Source organism: Xenopus tropicalis, chromosome 10 (genome assembly GCF_000004195.4).
Source record: "Xenopus tropicalis strain Nigerian chromosome 10, UCB_Xtro_10.0, whole genome shotgun sequence".
NCBI lineage: Eukaryota > Metazoa > Chordata > Amphibia > Anura > Pipidae > Xenopus > Xenopus tropicalis.
Window position 1 is genome coordinate 45,421,269 of NC_030686.2, and position 23,972 is coordinate 45,445,240.

At 45.8% G+C, this 23,972-nt stretch overlaps 1 protein-coding gene across 3 annotated transcripts; it reads right to left on the reverse strand.

Moving 5' to 3' along the window:
- Positions 1-214: 214 nt before the first annotated feature.
- Positions 215-21,959, reverse strand: st6galnac2 (ST6 (alpha-N-acetyl-neuraminyl-2,3-beta-galactosyl-1,3)-N-acetylgalactosaminide alpha-2,6-sialyltransferase 2). 3 transcript variants are annotated; one of them, XM_031894018.1, is made up of 10 exons: positions 21,645-21,959; positions 9,332-9,412; positions 9,174-9,219; positions 8,690-8,870; positions 6,156-6,318; positions 3,470-3,608; positions 2,674-2,777; positions 2,513-2,596; positions 2,260-2,359; positions 215-1,373 (listed from the first exon to the last, which is right to left on the reverse strand). In XM_031894018.1, exons 1-10 carry the CDS (start codon positions 21,737-21,739, stop codon positions 1,206-1,208), a joined length of 1,161 nt encoding a protein of 386 aa, XP_031749878.1. In that variant the 5' UTR covers positions 21,740-21,959; the 3' UTR covers positions 215-1,205.
- Between the last annotated feature and the right edge of the window lie 2,013 nt (positions 21,960-23,972).

Here is a 23,972-nt window from a genome sequence, read left to right on the forward strand (position 1 = left end):
GGGGTATAAAAGCAATTGGACCCCAGGTCTGGTTATGTTCTGCTCCTAGGGCCCATTCATAGGGGGACTCACAGCTATTCTTCTGCATTCAGGGCAGGGTTCAAAGTGCTAATAGTGTGCCCCTGTTTATTTTGCACTTACTGCACTAAATGATTCCCATTGTCTCATCTATAACAAGCAATATAATATATATTACCATCTAAAGACCACACCAGAAATTTTAACAAACTTTTATTTAAAAACAATATTTCCATATTTCAAACAGATAGAAGTAGTTATCATCGCTTTTACTGCTAGAAGTTCAGAGAACACAATTATATCTTTAGCAGGGGAAGGGTTAAAAAGGCACAAGCCAATAGAAGACTGCGGAACACTGGCATCACAGTGGTGACATTAGCACCTCTCAAACAGAACATTTACCCTTCATTTAGTTTCACTGCTATTCTTCTGTCACTTCTAAATCCTAACCGCTGCTTGGTTGCTAGGGTAAATTGGACCCTAGAAACCAGAGACTGAGCCGCTGGACAAAAGGTGTAATAATTTAAAACCAAAAACCGCTTGCAGATTGTCTCAGAATTTCACTGTCAAATTAAACGTTTAAATAATTCGAACACCGTTAAACGCGTAGGTCAGCGGCTAAACAGAACGCCGCTGTCTACATCGTACTAAATTGTTACTTCCCCTTTAATTCTAAGGAGGAATACAAAATTTCCCAAAAAAACCCCATCGGATTAAAGGTACAAATTTTGCAAATAGTTACATAGTTACGACATATGCTACAGTCACAGTATAAAGGTTATTCCGTATCTTCTCTGGCCAAGTTCACATTGTGTCAGTTAGTGCAGCAAGTGTCGGGGTGATTGCACCCCAGTAAAGGCAACGCAGGGTGAGTCGGAATTCAGCCTTGCCTTCTTCATCAGGCTGAAATGTTTTGCCCCAGAGCAACAATTTAAATGTCAATAAGGCCACTCGAATATGAAGTAATCAGTGGTTATAAACCCAGTTGTTCAGCTTGATGCCATTTTTCCACACATGTTGACATAATGGTCCAACCAGGGAAAGCCAAGCCGCCCTCCCATTTCCAGTGTTCTAACAAGAGGTATATTATCTTGTCAAGTGCTCTGCACCCCAGTTGCTGAGTTCCACAAGGGGGACAGGAGAGATATGAGGACCCAATTGCTACGCGGGAATGAACCTTCCTCCTCTCATCTCTTGTACAGTTTGATGATCCCTCTGTCGTGCAGCCTGCCCCACAGCTGCATTTCCATAAGCATGTCGTGATTGGCGTAGAATTCTAGGGGTACCTTCTGCCGCTCGTAATAATGGTCTGAATAGCGGTTGTAATCTGGAGTGATGAAACCGTAGGCGCTCACCTGGGGCAAAGAGAGAAAGGTATGAATTTGCTGCAGGACACCTGCAATGGAAGGGCAGTTCACTGGTAGGTACCAGTTTGTTGATTGTTCTGGCCAGGGACAGTGAAAGGAAACAGTAGGAAGATAAGGTGGCAGCAAGACAATCATTCAAAAAGTCCCCACTCCTAAGCAGGCCCAAGTTTAGCGAATAGGTTCACTAGGGTCGCCTAACAAAGTGGGACCCCTTGTCCTTCAAAGTAAGAGTGTTTAAAAGGACAGTATAAACTTACCCTTTATAAAAATGAACACAATTCAAATCACTATCAACCTTTGAACAAACAAATCCCTCCCTTATTGAAGCATCAGAGCAACCATTATCAGGGGCTCCTCTGTGGACTGGTAAATTTATTTTTCTAAAATTTTGGATCAGGAAGTACTAAGGGCTGTGGCCCGCGACAAAGCGACTAATCTCCCCGAAATGCCATCCCACCAGCGAAAATGTCAGTTGCCGGTGGGATGGCATATGCGGCCGCCGCAATTTACTGAAATTGCAGAAGTTTCCTCTCAAGGCAACCTCTGCGATTTCGGGGAATCGCGGCGCTGCGTATGCCATCCCACCGGCGATTTACATTCAAGCTGATGGGATGGCATATTGGGGAGATTAGTCGCCCGCAACAAGGGAGATTTGTTGCGTCTACCATGGCCCTAAAGGGGCAAACTATTGATATTTTTTTATTTGAAACAATAGGCTAGAAAGTATGCCAAGCACAAGCCCTATTCGCTGAGCTTACATTGCGATGAGGTGTATAACCCCCCCTTGAAGTCTAGTACTAAGAAGCCCCATGTATAAAAAAAAAAAAAAAAAAGCAAGCCAAGCCATTAACAGAGGAAATGGGGGCTACCTTACCTGGTCACAGCTGTGCAGAGCAGTCAGTAGCATCAGCCCCCCAGTACTTGGCATGTACAAGCTGGCATATTCCGTATTTAATATGTCTGATTTCAAGAATCTGGTAGGGAAACATAAAGGATGATATTAATAACAATAACTCCCGTTCCTGCCCCCCAACTTTGCCACCCCCTTGGACAATACATGTACAACATGAAGGTGAATCTGTGAGAATAAAGAACAGTCAGTCAAAACAAATGGTTTCTATATTTACCTATCCCTTGTATACAGCAGGAAATCTGGGTGAAGCATTTTGAACTTCTTGGGAGAAGGTTTGGGTCCAAAGTATTCAGAGGGTCTGAAAAGAAATCGCAAATAAATAAAGTGCCGTATTCCGCAAAGAATGAAGGAAAGGCCATAGTACCATCTACTTACTTATCCCCTTCATCATATCCACTGGGCACCTTGACTCCCAAGATCCCAGAGCGCAGCATGACATAGTCGCGCAGGTCAGAGGGAATGAAGATGTAATGCAGATCCTGAAGGGAAAAACATGGATTGTTGAAGTTGTTAGTGGAGAATAAGATGCCAAACTGCACTCGGGATAGACATCTGTCCCAACTAGGAGACAGGAGAGGCAGCTCCCTAGTGACTAGGAAGGAATGGTGGCAGCAGGAAGGGGGCAGTGACGAGGGTTGCCTTGGGTTCTGTTATAACTTGGCCCACCAGTGACATCATGAGATAGAAGCCTAACAATGGGATTTATTACCCTAGATCAGATATCTCAAGCCTTCAACCCTTTAGATAATTTCCAGACTATAGGGCTGAGGGCAAACAGAGGTACTAGAGGAAAAGCCCAAATGCCAAGGGTAGGGTAAGCTTTGTGTGCAATGTCAATTTGCTCTCTTAGCTACAAAGAAAAGTCCGGACAAGGGTCAGTTAGGTTGGGATAAGGGGTCAAACCCTGATATTTTGACTGATGTTGAACTTTTAATGCATGTTGCTTTAATGGCCTAAGAGGGGCCCCAACCAAATGCTGGAGTTAGGGGGTTTAAGGAGGATACCTTTGGCCAAAGCACCCAAAATGCCCCATCAAGCTATATTCTTTGCTCATTTATAAAGCCTTTATCCACTAGGGGAGAACCAGGAGATGACAATAGAAGCAGCTGATGGTAGACTTATGCATATGCAGCTCTTCCCTATGGAGCTAGTTAGTTATGTATGTGCTTACCTTTCCTTTCGGTGTCTCGGTGAAGCCATGCTCTTGGTAAGATATCAAAGAATTCTTCATGGTGTTGACCGTGAAACCATAAAATGACGTCTTGGTGCCAACATCTTTCTCGAATCCCTTTATGACAGCCCCATTCAGCCTTAAGTACAGTATAGAAAGAAAAGATGGTGTTAGGGCAGGGATCCCCAACCTTTTATACTTGTGAGTCACATTCAAATGGAAAAAGTGTTGGGGAGCAACATAAGCATGGTAAAAGTTCCTGGGGGTGCAAATAATGGTAGTTATTTGGTAGCCCCTATGTGGACTGACAGCCTATAGAAGGTTCTGTTTGGCTTTACACTGGGTTTTTTGCAACCAAAACTTGCCCCCAAGCCAGAAATTCAAAAATGGGTAATTACTTTGAGGCCCCTGGGAGCAACATCCAAGGGGTTGGAGAGCAACATGTTGCTTAAGGACCACTGGTTGGGGATCACTGTGTTAGGGGAAGGGGCTGCAATTGTTGGATAGTTTGTAGAATAAGGCAAAATGTTATTCAGGGAAGGGACTATAGTGTGCATAGAAAGCCAAATGGTACCAGGAGAAGGAAACTTATATCAGAATTGTCCAACCTGTCACTTCCTGCAGTTCTTGAACTACAAATCCCAGCAACCCAAATATAGTACATTAACTTCTAATAAGACTGCATTATGTTCAAAGGGTGAATTGGGTCCTTTGTGTAGGCAATGCTCATCAAACCGCTTCCTGTTTATCACATGTACCTAAAGTACAGTTAGTGAGAGAGAGAAGTATGTGGTCACACAGCCCCCAGTGCAGCGGAAAGGGGGCAGAAGGGAAGGAAGTGGTGATCAGGGAAGGGTTGCACAGCAGTGATTAAACATGCACCTTTCTATCCATGTGAAAGCAAAACAATGCTAGACACGTACTTTATAATTTATATATATATATATAGTTCTTTATATTCTTGTTGCTTGGCTTGGGGTGGGAGAAAAATCTAGCATTTTCTGCCTCTGGCTGCTAGTGAACTAAATCCCACAGCGACTTGGTAGTAAACATAAATGTTGAAAGTCAGGGTGTTACAGTATGTCTGATTAAGTTGTGGTAGGGCCATAACAACTTTATATGAGTTGTCCCTATCTAGGTGTTTTTTACTTATACCATGTAACCATGGCCATCTTCAGGGGCAGTAGAGAGGGTACTGTAGTCAGGGACCAAAGGGTTGAGGGGGGCCATGAGATGAAAAGGCATTATGTATGGGCCACAAAAGGGGCATGGCCTGTGGAGATTGGGCAGCATCATGGGTTAAGGGGGCCACATACAACGGGCCTGCCTGACCAACATCTGGCCTGATCTCGATTGGGCAGGTTTGATTTTCTCATTGGATTGGGGGCACATCGGCTTGTTGATGTGGTCATTGAACCAAAGGCACCTATGCCCGCCATTCTAATTCGATTGTTTGGTCCCAGGGCCAAACAACCGAATTAGCCCGATATCGCCCACCCATAGGTGTGAAGAAGATCCACTTGTTTGTGACCTTGCCAAATGAGCGGATCTTGCTGTGTATGGCCACCTTTAGGGTTGGTGAAGGTTTGGCATAATTGTGATCTGACCAGGGCATATTAGAGGTGTGACAGACATTTTTTTTTTCATTGGGGCTCCATTTTACTTGTTGGCAGGGTCCACTACTCAGGGGGCCCTGGGACTAATGGGCTAATAATTGGGGGCCCAGGAAGGAGGGCAGCAGTATGGGACTCTATGATTACTGATGGTGGCCATGCATGTAACACATATAAACACAATGATGTGAAATGGGTTGGGGCCTGTAACAAGCTGTGTATAGCTGGTGTTTTACTGTCCCTAATTCAACTACACTACGGCACATTTTTTTTAAAGTAACAGTAACACCTAAAAGTGTTTTAAAGTAATTAAAATATAATATAATGTTGCCCTTCAGGGCTCTGGTACACGGGGAGATTAGTCGCCCGCGGCAAAACTCCCTGCTCGCGGGCGACTAATCTCCCCGAGTTGCCTTCCCCCTGCCATCCCACCAGCGAACATGTAAGTCGCCGGCGGGATGGCAGACGCGGCGGCGCGATTTCGCGCAAATCGCCGAAAAAGACTCGCGAGGCTTTTTCGGCGATTTCCCGAAATCGCCCCGCCGCGTCTGCCATCCCGCCGGCGACTTACATGTTCGCCGGTGGGATGGCAGGGGAAGGCAACTCGGGGAGATTAGTCGCCCGCGAGCAGGGAGTTTTGCCGCGGGCGACTAATCTCCCCGTGTACCAGAGCCCTCAGAAACACTACTATAGTTTATATAAACAAGCTGCTGCTATCAATGGGGTTGAAGTAGGGCTAAATGGCACAGGTTAAATAGCAGATAACGGATAAGCTCAATCAAACATAAATATATATACATACAGCATCTTATCTGTTATCTCTTAGGTAACCTGAGCCTTTTGGCTGCCCCATTGCTACACAGCAGCTTATTTACACAAGCTGTAGTAGTGTTTCCGAAGCACACAAACCAGTTTTACCAGTGCAGGGCAACTGTACATTATATTTACACTACTTTTAAAACACTTTCATTTTTTGGTGCTACTGGTTCTTTAAGAACATAAGGACAGACATTTGTAATAAATGACAGTCAGGTCATGCCAATGGTTGCCTGACAATTCATTTCCCTGCTTACCTGAATACATAATCGTGCCCATCAATCTCTTTTCCCTTCTTCGACCCATTCAGTATGCCCCCATTCCCCACCACGGCACAACGGATGCACTTTTGGGGGCCCTGCCTCTCGAACATGGCCTTGTTTGCAGAGTCATTGAGCAGCTTGAGTGCGGAGGCCACATCTGAAGAAAGAATTATGATGAATGGGTGTAGTATAATTGCTAATATTTATCCGTTTTCCTGCCAACAACTTAAGGTGCCCATACTCCTTCAGATCTGCTTGCTTTGCGATGTCGCCAAGCGAGCGGATCTTCTCCCGATATCCCCACCAACGGGAGAATCCAGGCTAATTCGGTCATCTGGCCCTGGGGCCAAACGATCGAATTATCACGACGGGTATAGGCAAAGTCGGTTTGGGGACCGCATCAACGAGCCGATGCGGCCCCTGATCCAACTAGATTTTTTAACCTGCCCGATCAATATCTGGCCGATTTCAGGCCAGATATCGGTCGGGCAGGCCCGTCGGTAGTGCCCATACACGGGCCGATTAGCTGCTGAATCTGTCTAAGGGACCCATATCGGAAGCTAGAATCAGCCCGTGTATGGGGACCTTTAGATCCTATGTTGTTGACCAGGCGATAAGAGAATCTGCATTCCCTTCAAATCAAGGGGAAAAAAAGCTTTTTGCCTAGAAATATGCTGTTGCCAGAGCGGCCGCTGCCAAACAAAGGGCTTATGTTACAGCGCAAACCAGTTAGTGGCATAATCACCAAATATTTGCAGAGTAAAGATGTTTTTAATCAAGTGTCAGAAATCCCTCTCATAACAGTATGCCAAGTCCAGGTTGATTTAGTATTGAATTACTAATTCCACCTCATTTAAAAGGCGTTTGTCTTCTGTTTGTATTTTTAGCTTGTAGACTTCCTTTCCGATGATCTAAAGCTGGAAATGCTGTAAGGCTTGACATGTAAATATAAGAACAATATACACACGAGGAAATGAGATACTGTTATTCACAGTTCACAGCTGTCTCTGAAGCCAGCAGTTTCTATTTTAGGGCTGTGATAGACGGGGAGATTAGTCGCCCGCAACAAATCTCCCTTGTCGCGGGCGACTAATCTCCCTGAAATGCCATCCCACTGGCTTGAATGTAAATCACCCGTGGGATGGCATATGTGGCGCCGCGATTTGCCAAAGTCGGCCAAAGTTTCCTCTCAAGGCAACTTCAGCGATTTCGGGAAATCGGGGCGCCGTGTATGCCATCCCACCGGTGATTTACATTTAAGCTGGTGGGATGGAATTTCGGGGAGATTAGTCGCCCGCGACAAGGGAAGTATGTTGCGGGCGACTAATCTCCCCGTCTGTCACAGCACTTAAGGCTGAAGACACACGGAGCTACTAGTAGCAGCTACTGAAACAGACAATGCTGATCATTTACTGATAACTGTCTTTACGTCTGTTTCAGAAGAGGCAACTCTCAGTACTGGCAGGGTATTCTCTGGCGTTTAGTAGCCGTGACAAGTAGCTGCTACTAAGTAGCTCCGCGGGTCTTCACCCTAATAATGTAATGTCACAATTACCCACATGCAAAAGGACGGTGATTATAGCTATAGAAGAGCATTAGCTCTGTTAATGTGCAATAAACAGTGCCATCTTCTGCAGCGCTGAATGGGTTACACTCACTCAGACACCCAAGCTCTTGCTTTCACTGTGGCCCAAGCAAATTAGGTCGCACGTAGGCGCGCTTGGTTCTGCCGAAAAAGAACGAGTCCCATTGTACCAGACACTTGATCTGCCCAAGCAGCGAAACATTCTCTATTTCACTCTTATAAAGCCATTGTGCTATAGAGAAGCAGTGGGAAGGGACCCAGTTGAGTCACTGGTGTGATTGGAACTTTCCAACTGGGGGGGTGTCAGATCTGTAACCATCCTGGTGCTGTTAACTCCCAGCATCCTTCCGGGCAGGCGCTGAAGGTCACAATGGATATTAGGATGTAGGTTTATTTTAGGCAAGTTTTTTTACAAAACAGAAGTGGAAGATCAAAATAAGAAAGGGTGGGTGTACAAAGGACATGTCAATACCAAAAATAATTTTTTGCCTAATAAAAAAAACATAAATTCAATCAACTTTCCAATGTAATATGTCTGTAAAGATTCTCATTCATCCAGTTTTTCTTGAAAATGTCTCACCAAGTGGCTTCTTCTGTTCAAATGACTGGGAATTTCCCCAGCATTTAAACCCCTGAGGGTGGCACAGTCAAGGACACCCGTATGTTACTTTTGCAAATGTCTCCTGCAGCGAGTCAGGTCTGTCAGGCTGCTGCTTTGTGTTACATTGTTTCAGTCAGAGCCCCCAGGGCAGGGGATAGTAAAGGACCGTCAAACACTGCTTCTAATAGCAATTATATATACAAATAAGTAAAAAACCATTGCAAATTTGAAATGAATGTATATTGCAGAGTTGCTTAGAATTATGCTTTCTTTAATTAGACAAAAATATTTTGGGTTGACTTGTCCTTGATTTGTTATACTGTATGCTTAGAGTAACTCTACCTTCCCGGGGTAGATCTTTCCAGCCGTAGGGGACTGGCCTCTTGCTGAGGGTATCCCAGTTGTTCTCTGTCAGGTGACTGTTCCACAACAGCAGGGGCACCTCAAAGTTAAAGATGGTCTTGAAATAGGAATCATTCTTTACCCGCAGCTGCAGCGAAGTTGGACATGTGCCGGGTACCTGCTCCGTGGTGGAAGATAAGGAATTATATTAGATTCATTGGAGCAAGGGATTGGAACAGTATAAACAGCAGTATGAGGAGCAAGATGAAAAAAGGATAAAGGACCCTGTGGATAAAGTAGTAAAATACAGAGAATGTTGAGGAGAAGGGAGAAGCCAGAGCATTGGGCAGGAAAAGGATTGGGAAAAAAAGAATGGGGGGGTGGTGTTTGGAGAAAGGAATGGAGATGGGGGTAATGAAGGAGAGAAATAAGGCCTCAGGAGCATATGCATGGTATCTGGGGTGGGGTACAGAGGTGCCATTACCTTACTTGGTCTCTGCACTCTCAACGTCTCAGCCAACTCCCTGTTCCTGAAAGGAAATACTGACATCACTTATCTGCATAATTCCCAAATTCCCCACTGAAATCCCATTTTATTAATCTGTAAGATCAGACTAAGCCAAACATCCCAGCAGCCCTTACCTTTCCCGTCCATGTGGAACAGCTGGGATCCACTCCAAGCCCTTACTTGGAAAGTCATACCCTACGCCTCCCTGTGGGGACCTGCATGGGGCAAAGAGAAAGTTTATTATTTATTATATTATAACTCATTTATACACCCTTCAACACAATCATTTCTGTGTCGGAAATACTTCATCTCCAGCTGGTATCGGCTCCTATAATGTACAATACTATGACATGTGTCCAGTGCCCTTTTAATGAATCTGTTCTTTGGTACAAAACCATTTCAGCTAATCTCAGGGCTGACAATCAAACAGTCCAGTAAACAGTCTGGCCTCTGTGTATGAGAGCAGCGGCAGGGCTAAGGGTGGGGGGCTAGGGGCGTTGGCAGGACGCACAAGCCAAACAAGAATTCAGAAGGGGACAGCAGGACACAGAGCTGTGACATTTGGAACCCCGCAGGAACGTGCAGAGGGTGAATTACGGCACCCATCTGTTTGGGATTCTGTTGCGCCCTGTGCCTTTGAACTAAACCAGGCTATTAAAGAGGGAAAGGGGGGGACCAAGAGAGAGAGGGGAAAGAAATAGAACAGAAAATGACACAACAAGATGTGCAAGCAAACTGTAAAGAAAAAGTCTGCTAAAGAAATTACGAAATTGGGTGTTGGATTTAGAAAGGCTTACAAAAAATATGGCACTTTGGAGCCAAAAAGATTCTCTATGAACAAATGTGTCTGCCTGTACACGTGGCAGCTAAAAGAATTGCATTTCTACATCTACATTTCTACAATATTCAATGCTCACTTAATAGAAGAAACAGTACTGAAAAACTGGGTATGGCCGAACCATCCTAACACTTGTGGGAATAAAAACAAACTCTGTGACTTAGGGACAGGCCCGACAGTGCATGTAGGAGAACACTGCCACTGTATGTGCCACTAAAGGCAAAGAAAAGCTGTTCCATGGGCTCAATCCCTACTTCATATTCTCATATTAACCATGCTCAGCCAACTGCTTCTGCATTGCAAAGGGCCTATGATAGAGTCCTGCAGTGGTTTGAGTATCTGCAAACTTGTGGATACCTGGTGGCTTTGCATGTAAGAATTGCGTATACGGGTGCTGGACAGCATGTCAAGGAATTGGCCCGTTATAATGAAAGGGAGTAAACCATACACTGGCAAAATGGTGCTAAACTGATATGCATTAAAGGAGGGAAACTGCAAAAGTACTCTCCAGGCTCAGACGGGAAATTTGTAGACTTTGGCAAATGCCAGAAGGGCAGCTGTAAGATGCCATAGACCAGTGTTTCTTAGCCAGTGGCTCAGGGGCAACACGTTGCTCCCCAACCCCTTGGTTGTTGCTTCCAGTGGCCCCAAAGCAGGTGCTTATTTTTGAATTCTTGGCTTGTACATTTTGGTTGCATAAAAATCCATGTACTGCTGAACAGAGCCTCCTGAAGACTGCTTGTCCACATAGGGGCTACCGATGGCCAATCAGAGCCCTTATTTGGCACCTCCAAGAGCTTTTTGCATGCTTGTGTTGCTTTTAAAACTTTTTTTTTATATTTGAATGTGGCTCATGGGTAATAAAGATTGGGGATCCCTGCCATAGACAGTCACTATTTAGTGGGTTGTTGGAGGATGCTTAGGGTCTCGTGTTGGGTCTCATTTGGGTCTCGCGCTTGTGTGCTTGAAATGCTAGGGCCTATTTTGAATCCCAGCCCAGATTCTTTCTTATTCTCAATTAGCCACCACGGTTTTGTAACTCCTCCACTCAACAGCAATGACCAATCCCTTTAATCCTTCCATTTCCATCCCCTCCATACAGACATGCACTAATCTATAGTATGTTATAAAGAATCTCTCTCGGCCTAACCTACAAACCATATCACTGCTGCTGGTGGGCCTTGTAGCCATCTGTTTGCACTATCCCTCGTATATCCTCTTCTTGATCCTCTATAATCTGGTCTTTGTCCAAAATGTTAACTAAAAGCAGTGTAACTAAACTGTCTAAAGCTGGCCATACATATAATAATAATATCATAAGGTTTGTACAGTTATTGGTACCTGTATGGGGCTCACCAATACCAACCAATATTCCTATGTTATGGTTATCAGTCGTTTGTGAATTGGGAAATACATATGAGCTGCCAGTGCAACATGTCGGCCAGTAAATGGTGCATCGGTATTGGAGGACAGGGGGGCTGGAGATTCTCTTGCTGATGTTTTAATTTGTCTCTCTGCACCAATGATTGGAATTAAAGAATGTAGGCCATACTGTGTGTGGTGCCTTGTATGCTCTCCATCCCTACGGCCCATGGGTCATTTGGTGGCGACTCAACCCAGTCCAACCATATCCTACCAGGCTCACTGTCAAGTTCAAATCTTTACAGTTACTTTTTCATTCTGATGTTACCATTTATTTATGTGATTTCAGGCAGGAGCAGCACAACAGTTACATTGCCAGGTAGGCCACAGACCCGAACTCTTAAGGTGGTCATACACGGGTCGATTCTAGTTGGTCCCTTAGACCGACTCGGCAACTTATCTGCCCGTGTATGGGCACTAATGACGGGCCTGCCCGACCGACGTTTGGCCTGAAATCGGGCAAATATTGATCAGGCAGGTTTAAAAATGTATTCAGATCAGGGACCACATTGGCTCGTTGATGCGGTCCCTGAACCGACTGTGCCTATACCCGTCGTTCTAATCTGAATTAGCCTGAGTTAGCCTGATATCGCCCACCCATAGGTGTGGATATCCGGAGAAGCTCCGCTCACTTGGCGACCTCGCCAAGCGAGCGGATCCTAGGGATCTTAGGGTGTCATGGTGTATGTGGCAGATTCTGGACCTGTGATTCTTAAATTAAAATTTCAGCTCTTCTAGTGCAGAGAGCGCAATTGTGCCAAACACTGGGCACATGGGGGCATCATTGAAAAGTCAGCAACGAATCGCTGCTGGTGCTGATTCAAGCATGGGGGCACCAAACACAAATATGTACCCAGGGCTGCCAAGCATGCTGACATATTGTAATTACTGAATAATCAGAAACTATCCATTCATGATTTGCCTTGTGTTACACATGTACATCCAGCCTGGCTGAGGGCCTATATATACACAGAGTAGATAAATAATCATGCGTATATGCAAAAAAATACAGGGGTGGGTATGGGTAAATATCCGAAGCACCTTATCTATGCATGGGTTTTCTGTGCATATATTTACATTTGCTGTCTGTCAGCTGTTGGCAGCCCATGAGCTATTGCCCTCTGGCAGGCAATTAACATCTGGTCACCCTTACGGCACCACAGGGGTGTAATCAAATGGGAAACCTGCAGCGTTTGTTCAGATGAAAAAATAGCTTTGGTTTCACAACTAAAAAAGAAGAGAAAAAACACATGTCCAGGGGTGTAAATAAATAGAAAAATCTTCTTTGGGCCCCCAAAACGTTAGAAACAAGACATTTTTCCTAAATATATACTGAAATTGCTTATCAGCCAGTGTCCCTCTGGGCTCCTGAGGAGTTGGGGGTCGGCGTAGATTCAAATAATGGGCACAGTCTCCTGTGTGGCTAGTCCCTAGTGCTCTGGATGCATGCTTCAGGTGTGGCCCCTTAATTTGTGCCACCGAAGGCCGGGGCCTTTTCACAAATACGGGCCTCTATATATAGCAGAAAAAAGCTTGTCATTTTCTTTTACATGTGGCCAAAACTCACGTGATTCAGTTCAGCCTGGAACTCGGATTCAGTGAATCCTGCTGAAAAGGGTTCGGATTCCGGAACCAAAACTCCCTCCCCTACACCTGCTAAAATTAAGTGCTTAATACTAGTAATGAGTTCATTTTTTTTTTTTGCCAGGCATGGATTCGGAGCAAAATTCCACATTTCACCACCGGTAAATTATTTTCGCAAAATCCGCCACAAAAAAATTTGCGTGACAAAAAAGTCGCCAAGACAAATGTCACCAAAACTAAAAGAGTGGCTGTAAAAAAGTGCCCATTGACAGTTGCATTTGGAGTAAGAAAAAAGTTGCATGAAAAAATGATGGCCTAGGGTTGCCCAGTTTTCGGAAGGGCTGCCCGGGTCGAAGCCTCCTGCCCGTATTCCCTAATAAGGAAAACTGGGCAGGACTCAGTAACATTGACGTGGCGATCAGCGGCATAGCCCCGCCCCCATGATGTCACGCCCCACCTCCTCCCGCCCTACAACATCACAGATCCGCCTCCTCCCTGCCCCCCATGACATCACCCACCCCCTGCCAGGCTTTCTTAGCCGGCAGAGGTGGCAACCCTAATGATGCCTGCATGTTGTTGCATGTAAAAATTGTTGTGTGTAAAAAAAAAAAAATCGCCAATTGACTTGCACTGACAATGCACTTTGCTAATTTTTTGCCATTTTTCAAATTTTTCACCAGTTTTTTTTCAGGGTAATGGGGTGAATACCCCCAGGCTGCATACAGTGCATCTTATGAATGTATGGGATAAACAGGTAGGCCGAGATTCTGCAAGCCAATGCATTGTCACCATTCTTTAGGGCATTAAGCAACACTAGTTAAACAGTGAAACTTGCAGAAACTGTCACGGAGATTGTTCTGTGCTGTGATTAATTTGCTCCATTAACTCTAGGATTTAGATGCCACTCTCTGCCCAGTGTTCACACCCCCTTGCCCTGTGGCTAGTAAATTCAACCATGAGTGAGCAAAATTGAGTTGCCCCATAGGGCCGAATACTTAAAACATCTAATAAAATGTTAAGTGTCCCAGGAACGTTATCCGGCGGCACAATAAAGCACACACAGCATCATAAGGATGGATAATATTAGTTTCAGTTGATATGACAGTTACTTTATTCTGTACCAGTACAAATGCTTCCTTTGCAGTAGGTCTCCTACAGAGAATAGCACAGTATGTAAAGGCTACCAAGCCCTGTTTTATCTAAGTGCATTAAGCTGCCTATACTGTACACGGGCAGATCTTTACCCGATATACCCACCTATGGGTAGGCGATATCGGGTAAAATGTAGGCAAACTTGATCATTTGGCCCTGGGGCCAAACAATCGAATTCTAACGGCGGCAATGGGGCAGTCGGTTCAGGGACCGCATCAACAAGCCGAAGCAGTCCCCGATCCGACTGAATTTTCTAACCTGGCCGATCGATATCTGGCCAATTTCAGGCCAGATATCGGTCGGCCAGGCCCCTCATTTCTGCCCCTACACGGGCCGATAAGCTGCCGAATCGGGAAAAGGGACCGATATCGGCAGCTACAATCAGCCCGTGTATGGGGACCTTTAGTGAACCATGTGTCGGACTTTAGAGCAAATGTTCTCACCCGGAATGTCTACAAATGTCAATGTGGTCCTGGTGAGAATGCTGGGAATAAAAGCAGACTTGGCATAAGCCTGTGTCCCTTGGGATATATTAGGAACTGACGCCCAGCCTGGCTCCTATGATGGCAGCAAGGCTTTGTTCAGCATAATAAGGACACATTTCCTTTCTTTGGAACAAATAATCACCCAAGAAGATCCCAATTATGTGTGAAAGCTACGACAGGGGCCTGTCAGCCGAGCTCCGAAAATAACCCATGGCTATAACGTTCTGCTGCAAGTTTCAGCTTGTACCCAAAACAAAAGAGCAAACACTCTGAGTTATTACCCAGTCAGGGGGCTGCTGTGGCCTCTCCCACATTGCTGTTAGTTTGTAATACATTGAGGCAAAACTAAAGCCGGAGAAAAGTCACCTTCATTGCAGTCACCACAATGCCTCTCCCTTCTGCTCCACTTATTATCACTATCCTAATGCCATCCCCATCCTTTTTGTACCAGCAACATCCAGTACAACTCACTGTAACTCCACCACTTCTTGCTCTGTTCACCTTCATGCTCCACCCACACTCTGTTTCTTTTTTCTTTTGCTACTCATTCTCTTTTGTGCTCCACTTCCTACCACTCAATTCTGTTTTCTCTTTAGATTTCTTCCCTTGGAAACAATCACCTTTCTGCTTACACTCGGTCTGCCATCCTATCAGCTCCACTAAAGGTGGCCATACACAGGCACATTTCATCTGGGCAGCTTATCTGCTTGTGCATGGGCACCGCCAACGGGCCTACCCGTCTGACATTTAGTTTCAAATTGGCCTGATCTCAATCAGGTAGGTTTGATTTTCATTGGCTCGTTGATGTGGTCATTAGGCTGCCGGTGTCTATGCCTGCCGTTTGTAGCCCAATATCGGGAAAAGATCCACTCATTTGCCGACTTCAACAAACTCCCATTAACATTCCCTCTGATGCCACTTACTGTTCTCTGCTCCATTCTCTCTTAGGGCTCTGGCACACGGGGAGATTAGTCGCCCGCGACAAATCTCCCTTGTCACGGGCGACTAATCTCCCCGAACTACCATCCCACCGGCGAACATGTAAGTCGCCAGTGGGATGGTACACGCTGCGCAGGTGATTTCGGCAAATCGCCGAAGCTGCCTAGCGAGGCATTTTCGCCGATTTGCCACGTGTGCCATCCCACCGGCGGCTTACATGTTCGCCAGTGGGATGGCAACTGATGGCAACCCGTGAACAGGGAGATTTGTCGCGGCGACTAATCTCCCCGTGTGTCAGAGCCCTAAGGGTAAGAACATATATTGACGTTACTACTGAGTTCCATTAGCTACACTACGACATTTCATCTACAAGAATCTTTTTTTTTTTTACTGTATTTATCTACTTTTTGCATTACCAGTTTGTTCCACTTTCCCTCTCTTCAGCCTCTTTCTTCTAATCCAGTAATCCCAGTTTGATCTATTCCAGTGCAACCCATGTCCAGTCTGTCACCCTACCTCTCATATTCCCTTTTATATGTCATTACCTTCTGTTTGCACTCGCTTTATGCTCTGATCCCAGTTGTCCATCCGTTTAGTTCCTGTCAGTTTAGCTCTCTATCAGTTTTTATCCAACCGGTAACTTCTTTGCCCTGCCACTTGGCTCCCCAGGGCCGCTCCTGCCATAAGGAAGGTAAGAACCTTGCCCCAAGCAGCAGTGAAGAGCCAGTTATTATGGGCAGCAAAATGAAGTCTTTGGGGAAATTTAAGAATTTCCTGTTTTAAAAAAATGCATTTTGCAAGATTAAATTAATGTAATTCTAAGCAGGAGTCAGAACTAGACAGCCAGCCAGAGGCTGCCTTCAACACTGACAATATTTAATTCATGAAACCACCTTTAGTATTCACGGCAATTCTGAAGTTAACATCATAAAAGCATATTATAGCTGAGCTGAAAGAAGTAGAGTAACATGCACTTAAAATGAACAAAGGAACAATACATTTTAAAATGTTGATTTCCTTTAGAGAACAGGAATTTGAACATATAAAAATATAAAGCACAATAAAGAAGAGATCATATGGAGCATGGCTGTCCCACTGGAGGCCCGGAGGCTGGATGTGGCCCTGCAAGGCATTTTTTATGGCCCTTGCCTGCCTAAAAGGCAAACACTTTAGTGCATGACTTCAACATTATATATATAATCCATGTCCTACATCATCTAATTGCACGCTACATGGGAAGAGTTGGACAGGGCTGATATAGGGGATGAGGGTGTGGTGGCACATTACAGCAAAGCCATCAAAAAGATTTAGATGTCGTCCAGGATAAGCAGAATATTCAGGACTACAACAGAAACAGTTTAATCTAGGGAATAATTCTCACTACTGATTACCGGAGCCAGGAAGGAACAATTTACTCACTCGAAGAGCAGTGAACAACGGCTGTAGACTTTACAGGGTTTAGAGTATATTAGATGCTCCATTGCAGCCTAAAGTGCTTATGCTTGTCTGCATACATTTCCCATGACACTTTGCAGAACATGCAAGGCATAGCTGTCAACCTACCCGATTCAGACTTCGCACCTCGCCTTACTGCAAAACTATAACGGTTTTAATCATTTGATTTTATAAAAGTAGTCAGGTCTGGACTGTGATTCAAAATAGGCCCTGGCATTTCAAGTACAATGATGCCCGAACAGCCCCCCCACCAGCCCAATAAATAGTGACTGATTATGGCATCTTATAGCAGCCCCACCAAAGTTTGCTACAGTCTACAAATTGTCAGTCTGGGCTTAGTAGTATTGTCTCTTTGTGGCACAGCAACAGACCAATGTCTGGCAGATAGAAAGCGGCAGGCCTTTGGCACAGCAGGGATGCAGTAGGTTTGGCACAAGTATAAGGCAACAAGGTAACAGCACAGGGCAGAGGCACGAGTAGGGGTAAGAAGCAAAGACATTGGTAGGAATTAACATAGACATATGGCACAAATAGAATTTCTGGCAGGCATTTGGCACAAGTGAATGAGTAGCAGGCAGAGAAGAGGCACAGGTGATGTAGGAGCAGGCATACAGGACACAAGAGAACACGTGGCAGCAGAGAATAGATTTGAGTGGCACCCAGGCAGGTATAGTATTCACTGGTGAGTGAGTGGCACAAAAAAAAGGCACATGTGGGCATTTGGCACAAATGAACTAGGACCAGAAATGAAGATACAAAGGTGGAGGAGTGGCAGGATTTTGGCATAATTGAAAACAGCATAAAAAAGATCTGGGTGAGGGCATTGCCAGGGGTATTGCACAAGTATCAGCAAATAAAAGGCAGAGATAAAGGTAGTGGTAGATAAATGGCAATTGTGTGGCAATGTGATCAGGTTAGTGGCACAGGTGGCACAGTGGCAGAACAGAACCAAAGGCAAAAAGCAACTATGAAACTTAAAATTAAATATATTGTTACTCCTCTCTCCGTTGCCACTGATGGTAATAAGAGTCCCTTCAGCAGCCTGGCTGGAGCAGTTCCAAGGGGACACTGAATGGGGAGCAGAAGCAGATACCTGGCACACCTGAGTGCGGAGGCAGATAAATGGCATCCGTGAAGGGAGAGGCTGACAGGTGACACAGAGGGTTGGCATTGCTGAGGGGTGAAGCAGAGAACTGGCACAGGGAAAGTAATGAGGCAGGCAAGTGACACAGATAAGGGCACAGTAAAAGGGCATTTATATACAGTATACATATATATATATATATATATAGAGGAAGCAGACCCTAAATCTGCAGGTCTGGCTGAGTAGGGCCATGTAGGGCCATGGGGCTCTAATGAAAAAGCAGTTCCTATATATTGATAATGCAGTTCAAGTTCTAGAAGTTTTGGGGCCCCTAAAATAATGTTGCTGTGGGGCCCACTGGCACAGTAAGACAAACAACAGTTTTGGAGGGCAGAATCAACTAGTGCCACAGCAAGAAAGCAAAGAAAGAGAGACATGTCAGATGCTATTTTGGGAGTAGCTGTGGTGGTCAGTATCAAGGTCACAGCAGACCCCCTAACTGGGGTTTATCAGTTTATTTAGGGGACAGTTCTGATTGAACACTGGCACATAGTAAACAAAGGGAGGGCAAAGCAGCACAAATAGAACAAGACTGGCTAGCCCTCCCTGGTATGGAAGTGGGTATGCCAGGGGTCACAGGCAGCTCCAGTCAAAACATTTCCCTTATTAAACCAATTAACCGCAGGTATGTGGCAGCCACCTTGATACTGACCCCCAGGGCTGCTGAACTTGCTATAAGCTAGAGCGACATTGAGATTGGGACTGGCATCATAGGCACTGGGCACAAGTGAGTGTGGCAACTCCCAGGCACAAAGAGCGGGCAGGGTCTGCAGCATTAAACCACCAAACTTTCATTCTAAGTAACTATTGGGCATATGTATAACTTTATTTATAAAGCGCCACAAGGGTACGCAGCGCTGTACAGTCTTACAATATACACAATTACACACAGGGAGGACAAGTGTTATAATAAATACAATAAATAAGTATAAATACACAGGGAGTAAGTGCCATGTGGAATGAGACACAGTGGGAAGGAGGTCCCTGCCCCGTTGAACTTACAATATGTGAATCATTAACCCCCAATCCCGGCAACAAAGTGCAATCTCCGTACCCATGCCCCCTTACCTGGCAACGCTGACCAGCGAGCTATAGTAGTGCCCATAGAACAGGGAGCACACCGTCAGGGCACCGATCGTGATCCCCACAGCCCTCAGCCAACGGGGGCGCATTGATGGATACGGGGTCTGCGCTGGGCACACTGGGGTCAGAATTTCCAAATCTGTTACAGGCAGAAACTCCTTCCCACCTGCGGTGTCTCAGATTCAGCCCTCCCTTGGCTGTTGGGGGCAGGTGTGCGACCCCCTGTTCTGCATATGAAAGGATCACCACGCCTAGCACTGTCCAAGGGTGAGAGGAGGCAAAGATCACAAGCAGAGCCCACTTGCTACTATAGTACAATCCGCTCTGGCTGCCTGCTTATCTCCAGCTGATCCCTCCCATTTACTAGTACAGCCACCGTCACGCCCAGGGGGCAGCAAGGGGGAGAGGTTGATGTTTCTGGCAAGGTGAATGGAGGGGGAAGAAGTCTCATTGTGAATACAGTATCTAGTAAAATTAAGTCTAAAACAACTATACAAGTAAAGAGTAACAACTGAAAGATATTCACAAAAAATGTTCCCCCTGTATTAGGTGCTACTGAAATGTCTTATAACAACGGGGAGAGTGCTCTTCCCATGCCGGAGAGGTATCCACGTGTGGGGTTACCCAAAGGGAGCCTAAAGCCACACAAACCAGTTGCTCCCACATGTTACCTAGGGAGGAATGGTGAGAACTAGATCCTAGTTAGCCCAAATGTGGGTATTAGGAGTCTGGGAGTCATGTGGAAATGTATGCTAACGGTTAAAATTTTAAGTTGTATTTTGTATTTGTTTGCACTTTTTTTTTTTGCTGTATAAAAGAGCATTCTGTCACAGTGACACAGATCCTATCTGATCCCCCCATTGTAAGCAGCAGTCCTGCCCTGCTTTATGGCTGAGATTCTAGCTATCTGTATAACAGAGCATTCTGTCACAGTGGCACAGATCCTATCTGATCCCCCTCATTGTAAGCAGCAGTCCTGCCCTGCTTTATGGCTGAGATTCTAGCTATCTGTATAACAGAGCATTCTGTCACAGTGGCACAGATCCTATCTGATCCCCCCATTGTAAGCAGCAGTCCTGCCCTGCTTTATGGCTGAGATTCTAGCTATCTGTATAACAGAGCATTCTGTCACAGTAGCACAGATCCTATCTGATCCCCCATTGTAAGCAGCAGTCCTGCCCTGCTTTATGGCTGAGATTCTAGCTATCTGTATAACAGAGCATTCTGTCACAGTGGCACAGATCCTATCTGATCCCCCCCCATTGTAAGCAGCAGTCCTGCCCTGCTTTATGGCTGAGATTCTAGCTATCTGTATAACAGAGCATTCTGTCACAGTGGCACAGATCCTATCTGATCCCCCCATTGTAAGCAGCAGTCCTGCCCTGCTTTATGGCTGAGATTCTAGCTATCTGTATAACAGAGCATTCTGTCACAGTGGCACAGATCCTATCTGATCCCCCCATTGTAAGCAGCAGTCCTGCCCTGCTTTATGGCTGAGATTCTAGCTATCTGTATAACAGAGCATTCTGTCACAGTGGCACAGATCCTATCTGACCCCCCATTGTAAGCAGCAGTCCTGCCCTGCTTTATGGCTGAGATTCTAGCTATCTGTATAACAGAGCATTCTGTCACAGTGGCACAGATCCTATCTGATCCCCCATTGTAAGCAGCAGTCCTGCCCTGCTTTATGGCTGAGATTCTAGCTATCTGTATAACAGAGCATTCTGTCACAGTGGCACAGATCCTATCTGATCCCGCCCATTGTAAGCAGCAGTCCTGCCCTGCTTTATGGCTGAGATTCTAGCTATCTGTATAACAGAGCATTCTGTCACAGTGGCACAGATCCTATCTGATCCCCCCATTGTAAGCAGCAGTCCTGCCCTGCTTTATGGCTGAGATTCTAGCTATCTGTATAACAGAGCATTCTGTCACAGTGGCACAGATCCTATCTGATCCCCCCCATTGTAAGCAGCAGTCCTGCCCTGCTTTATGGCTGAGATTCTAGCTATCTGTATAACAGAGCATTCTGTCACAGTGGCACAGATCCTATCTGACCCAAAACTGTTCCCTTTATAAATGAATTAACCCCAGGTATGCGGCTGCCACCTTGATACTGATCACCAGGGCTATAAGCCAGAGCGACATTCAGAGGGAGACCTAGATCGAGACTGGTATCATGAGTAATGGGCACATGTGAGTGTAGGAACTCCCAGGCACAGAGGACAGGGTCCATGGCATTGAACCATTAAACTTTCTTTCGAAGTATCCATTGGGCATTTGCCAGTTATTAACCCCCAATCCGCCATGGGAACAAAGTGCACTTCCTATCCCCGTGCCTCTCTTACCTGACCAGCGAGCTATAGTAGCGCCCATAGAACAGGGAGCACACCGTCAGGGCACCAATCGCGATCCCCACAGCCCTCAGCCAACGGGGGCGCATTGATGGATTCGGGGCTCTGCGTTGGGCACACTGGGGTCAGAAGTTTTGAATCTGTTACAGGAAGAAACTCCTTCCCACCTGCGGTGTCTCAGATTCAGCCCTCCCTTGGCTGTTGGGGGCAGGTGTGCGACCCCCTGTTCTGCATATGAAAGGATCCCCACGCCTAGCACTGTCCAAGGGTGAGAGGAGGCAAAGATCACAAGCAGAGCCCACTTGCTACTAGTGCAATCCGCTCTGGCTGCCTGCTTATCTTCAGCTGATCCCTCCCACTCACTAGTACAGCCACCCAGGGGGCAGCAAGGGGGAGAGGGATAAAGTGCCCCCTCTAGTGACAGACTGGACCATCCTTATTTTAAGGTGCCCATACACCTTCAGATCCGCTCGCTTGGCGATGTCGTCAAGCGAGCGGATCTTCTGCCGATATCCCCACCTACGGATGAGCGATATCGGGAGAATCCAGGCTATAACGACAGGTATAGGCAAAGTCGGTCCGGAGACTGCATCAACGAGCCAATGCGGTCCCCGATCTGACTAGATTTTCTAACCTGCCCGATCAAGATCTGGGCGATCTGGGCAGGCCCGTCGGTAGTGCACGGGCCTATTAGCTGCCGAATCGGTCTAAGGGACCCATATCGGCAGCTTGAATCGGCCCCTGTATGGGGACCTTAAGGGTAACCCTCAGGAACATTATTGTCAGCATTATCATTATTATTGATTATTAGGGTGTGTTTTACATTGTAAGGGCAGTAACACACAGGGAGATTAGTTGTCGCGCAACAAATCTTCGTTGTCGCGGGCGACTAATTTCCCCACTATGCCATCCCACCGGCTAGAATGTAAAGGCGACTTCGGCAAATCCACGTATGCCTGCGACAACGAAGATTTGTCGTGCGGCGACTAATCTCCCCCTGTGTCACTGCCCTTAGGGAGTACTTTATTTAGAAGTTAAATGCCGTAATGATTTGTATTGATTGGCAGAAGTATCTGCTACGTCTCAGTCGGTACCCGTATCTCTAGCTCAGTGCTTCCCAAACTGTGGGGCTGCCCCCTTATGGTGGGCAGTGGAATGGGTGCTCACCTGAAGGCCAATTAATATGAACTGTGAGGATCATATGGAATGTCAAATATCCCTTGAACTATAGGAGAGTGACTTTTAGAGTCATAGAGAGCTGGTTGCCACCCATGGTAACTTGCGGGGCGATGCCTTTTGAGGCGAGTTTTTCAGGCAACAAACCCTCTGACCTCAGGTTTCCATTTATGCTTGTTTCATAGTTTGCATTCGTGTCCATTGTAATGCTTCTGGTTTTTTTTTTCATTTTATTTACAGCTCTGCAGAACAAGTGGGTGATTTTAAAATGTAATGTCATAGATGACTACATAATAGTGCCCCCTTGTGGCCAGATTAACCTGAAAAAGAGGCAGATGTTTTTGCTGGGTTTAGCTGGGCAGAAAAACCATTGGAGAGTTTCCCAGATGAAGTCAGTGGAAAATAATATATACAGAGTTGGCCACTGGTGGTATAAAGTACCTTAAAGTGCTTAACGCACACAAAAAAAAAATGTTTTTTGAATAATGCTTTTTTTTTATATGAAAATAGCTAGAATCTCAGGCATAAAGCAGGGCAGGACTGCTGCTTACAATGGGGGGGATCAGATAGGATCTGTGCCACTGTGACAGAATGCTCTGTTATACAGATAGCTAGAATTTCAGCCATAAAGCAGGGCAGGACTGCTGCTTACAATGGGGGGATCAGATAGGATCTGTGCCACTGTGACAGAATGCTCTGTTATACAGATAGCTAGAATCTCAGCCATAAAGCAGGGCAGGACTGCTGCTTACAATGGGGGGATCAGATAGGATCTGTGCCACTGTGACAGAATGCTCTGTTATACAGATAGCTAGAATCTCAGCCATAAAGCAGGGCAGGACTGCTGCTTACAATGGGGGGGATCAGATAGGATCTGTGCCACTGTGACAGAATGCTCTGTTATACAGATAGCTAGAATCTCAGCCATAAAGCAGGGCAGGACTGCTGCTTACAATGGGGGGATCAGATAGGATCTGTGCCACTGTGACAGAATGCTCTGTTATACAGATAGCTAGAATCTCAGCCATAAAGCAGGGCAGGACTGCTGCTTACAATGGGGGGATCAGATAGGATCTGTGCCACTGTGACAGAATGCTCTGTTATACAGATAGCTAGAATCTCAGCCATAAAGCAGGGCAGGACTGC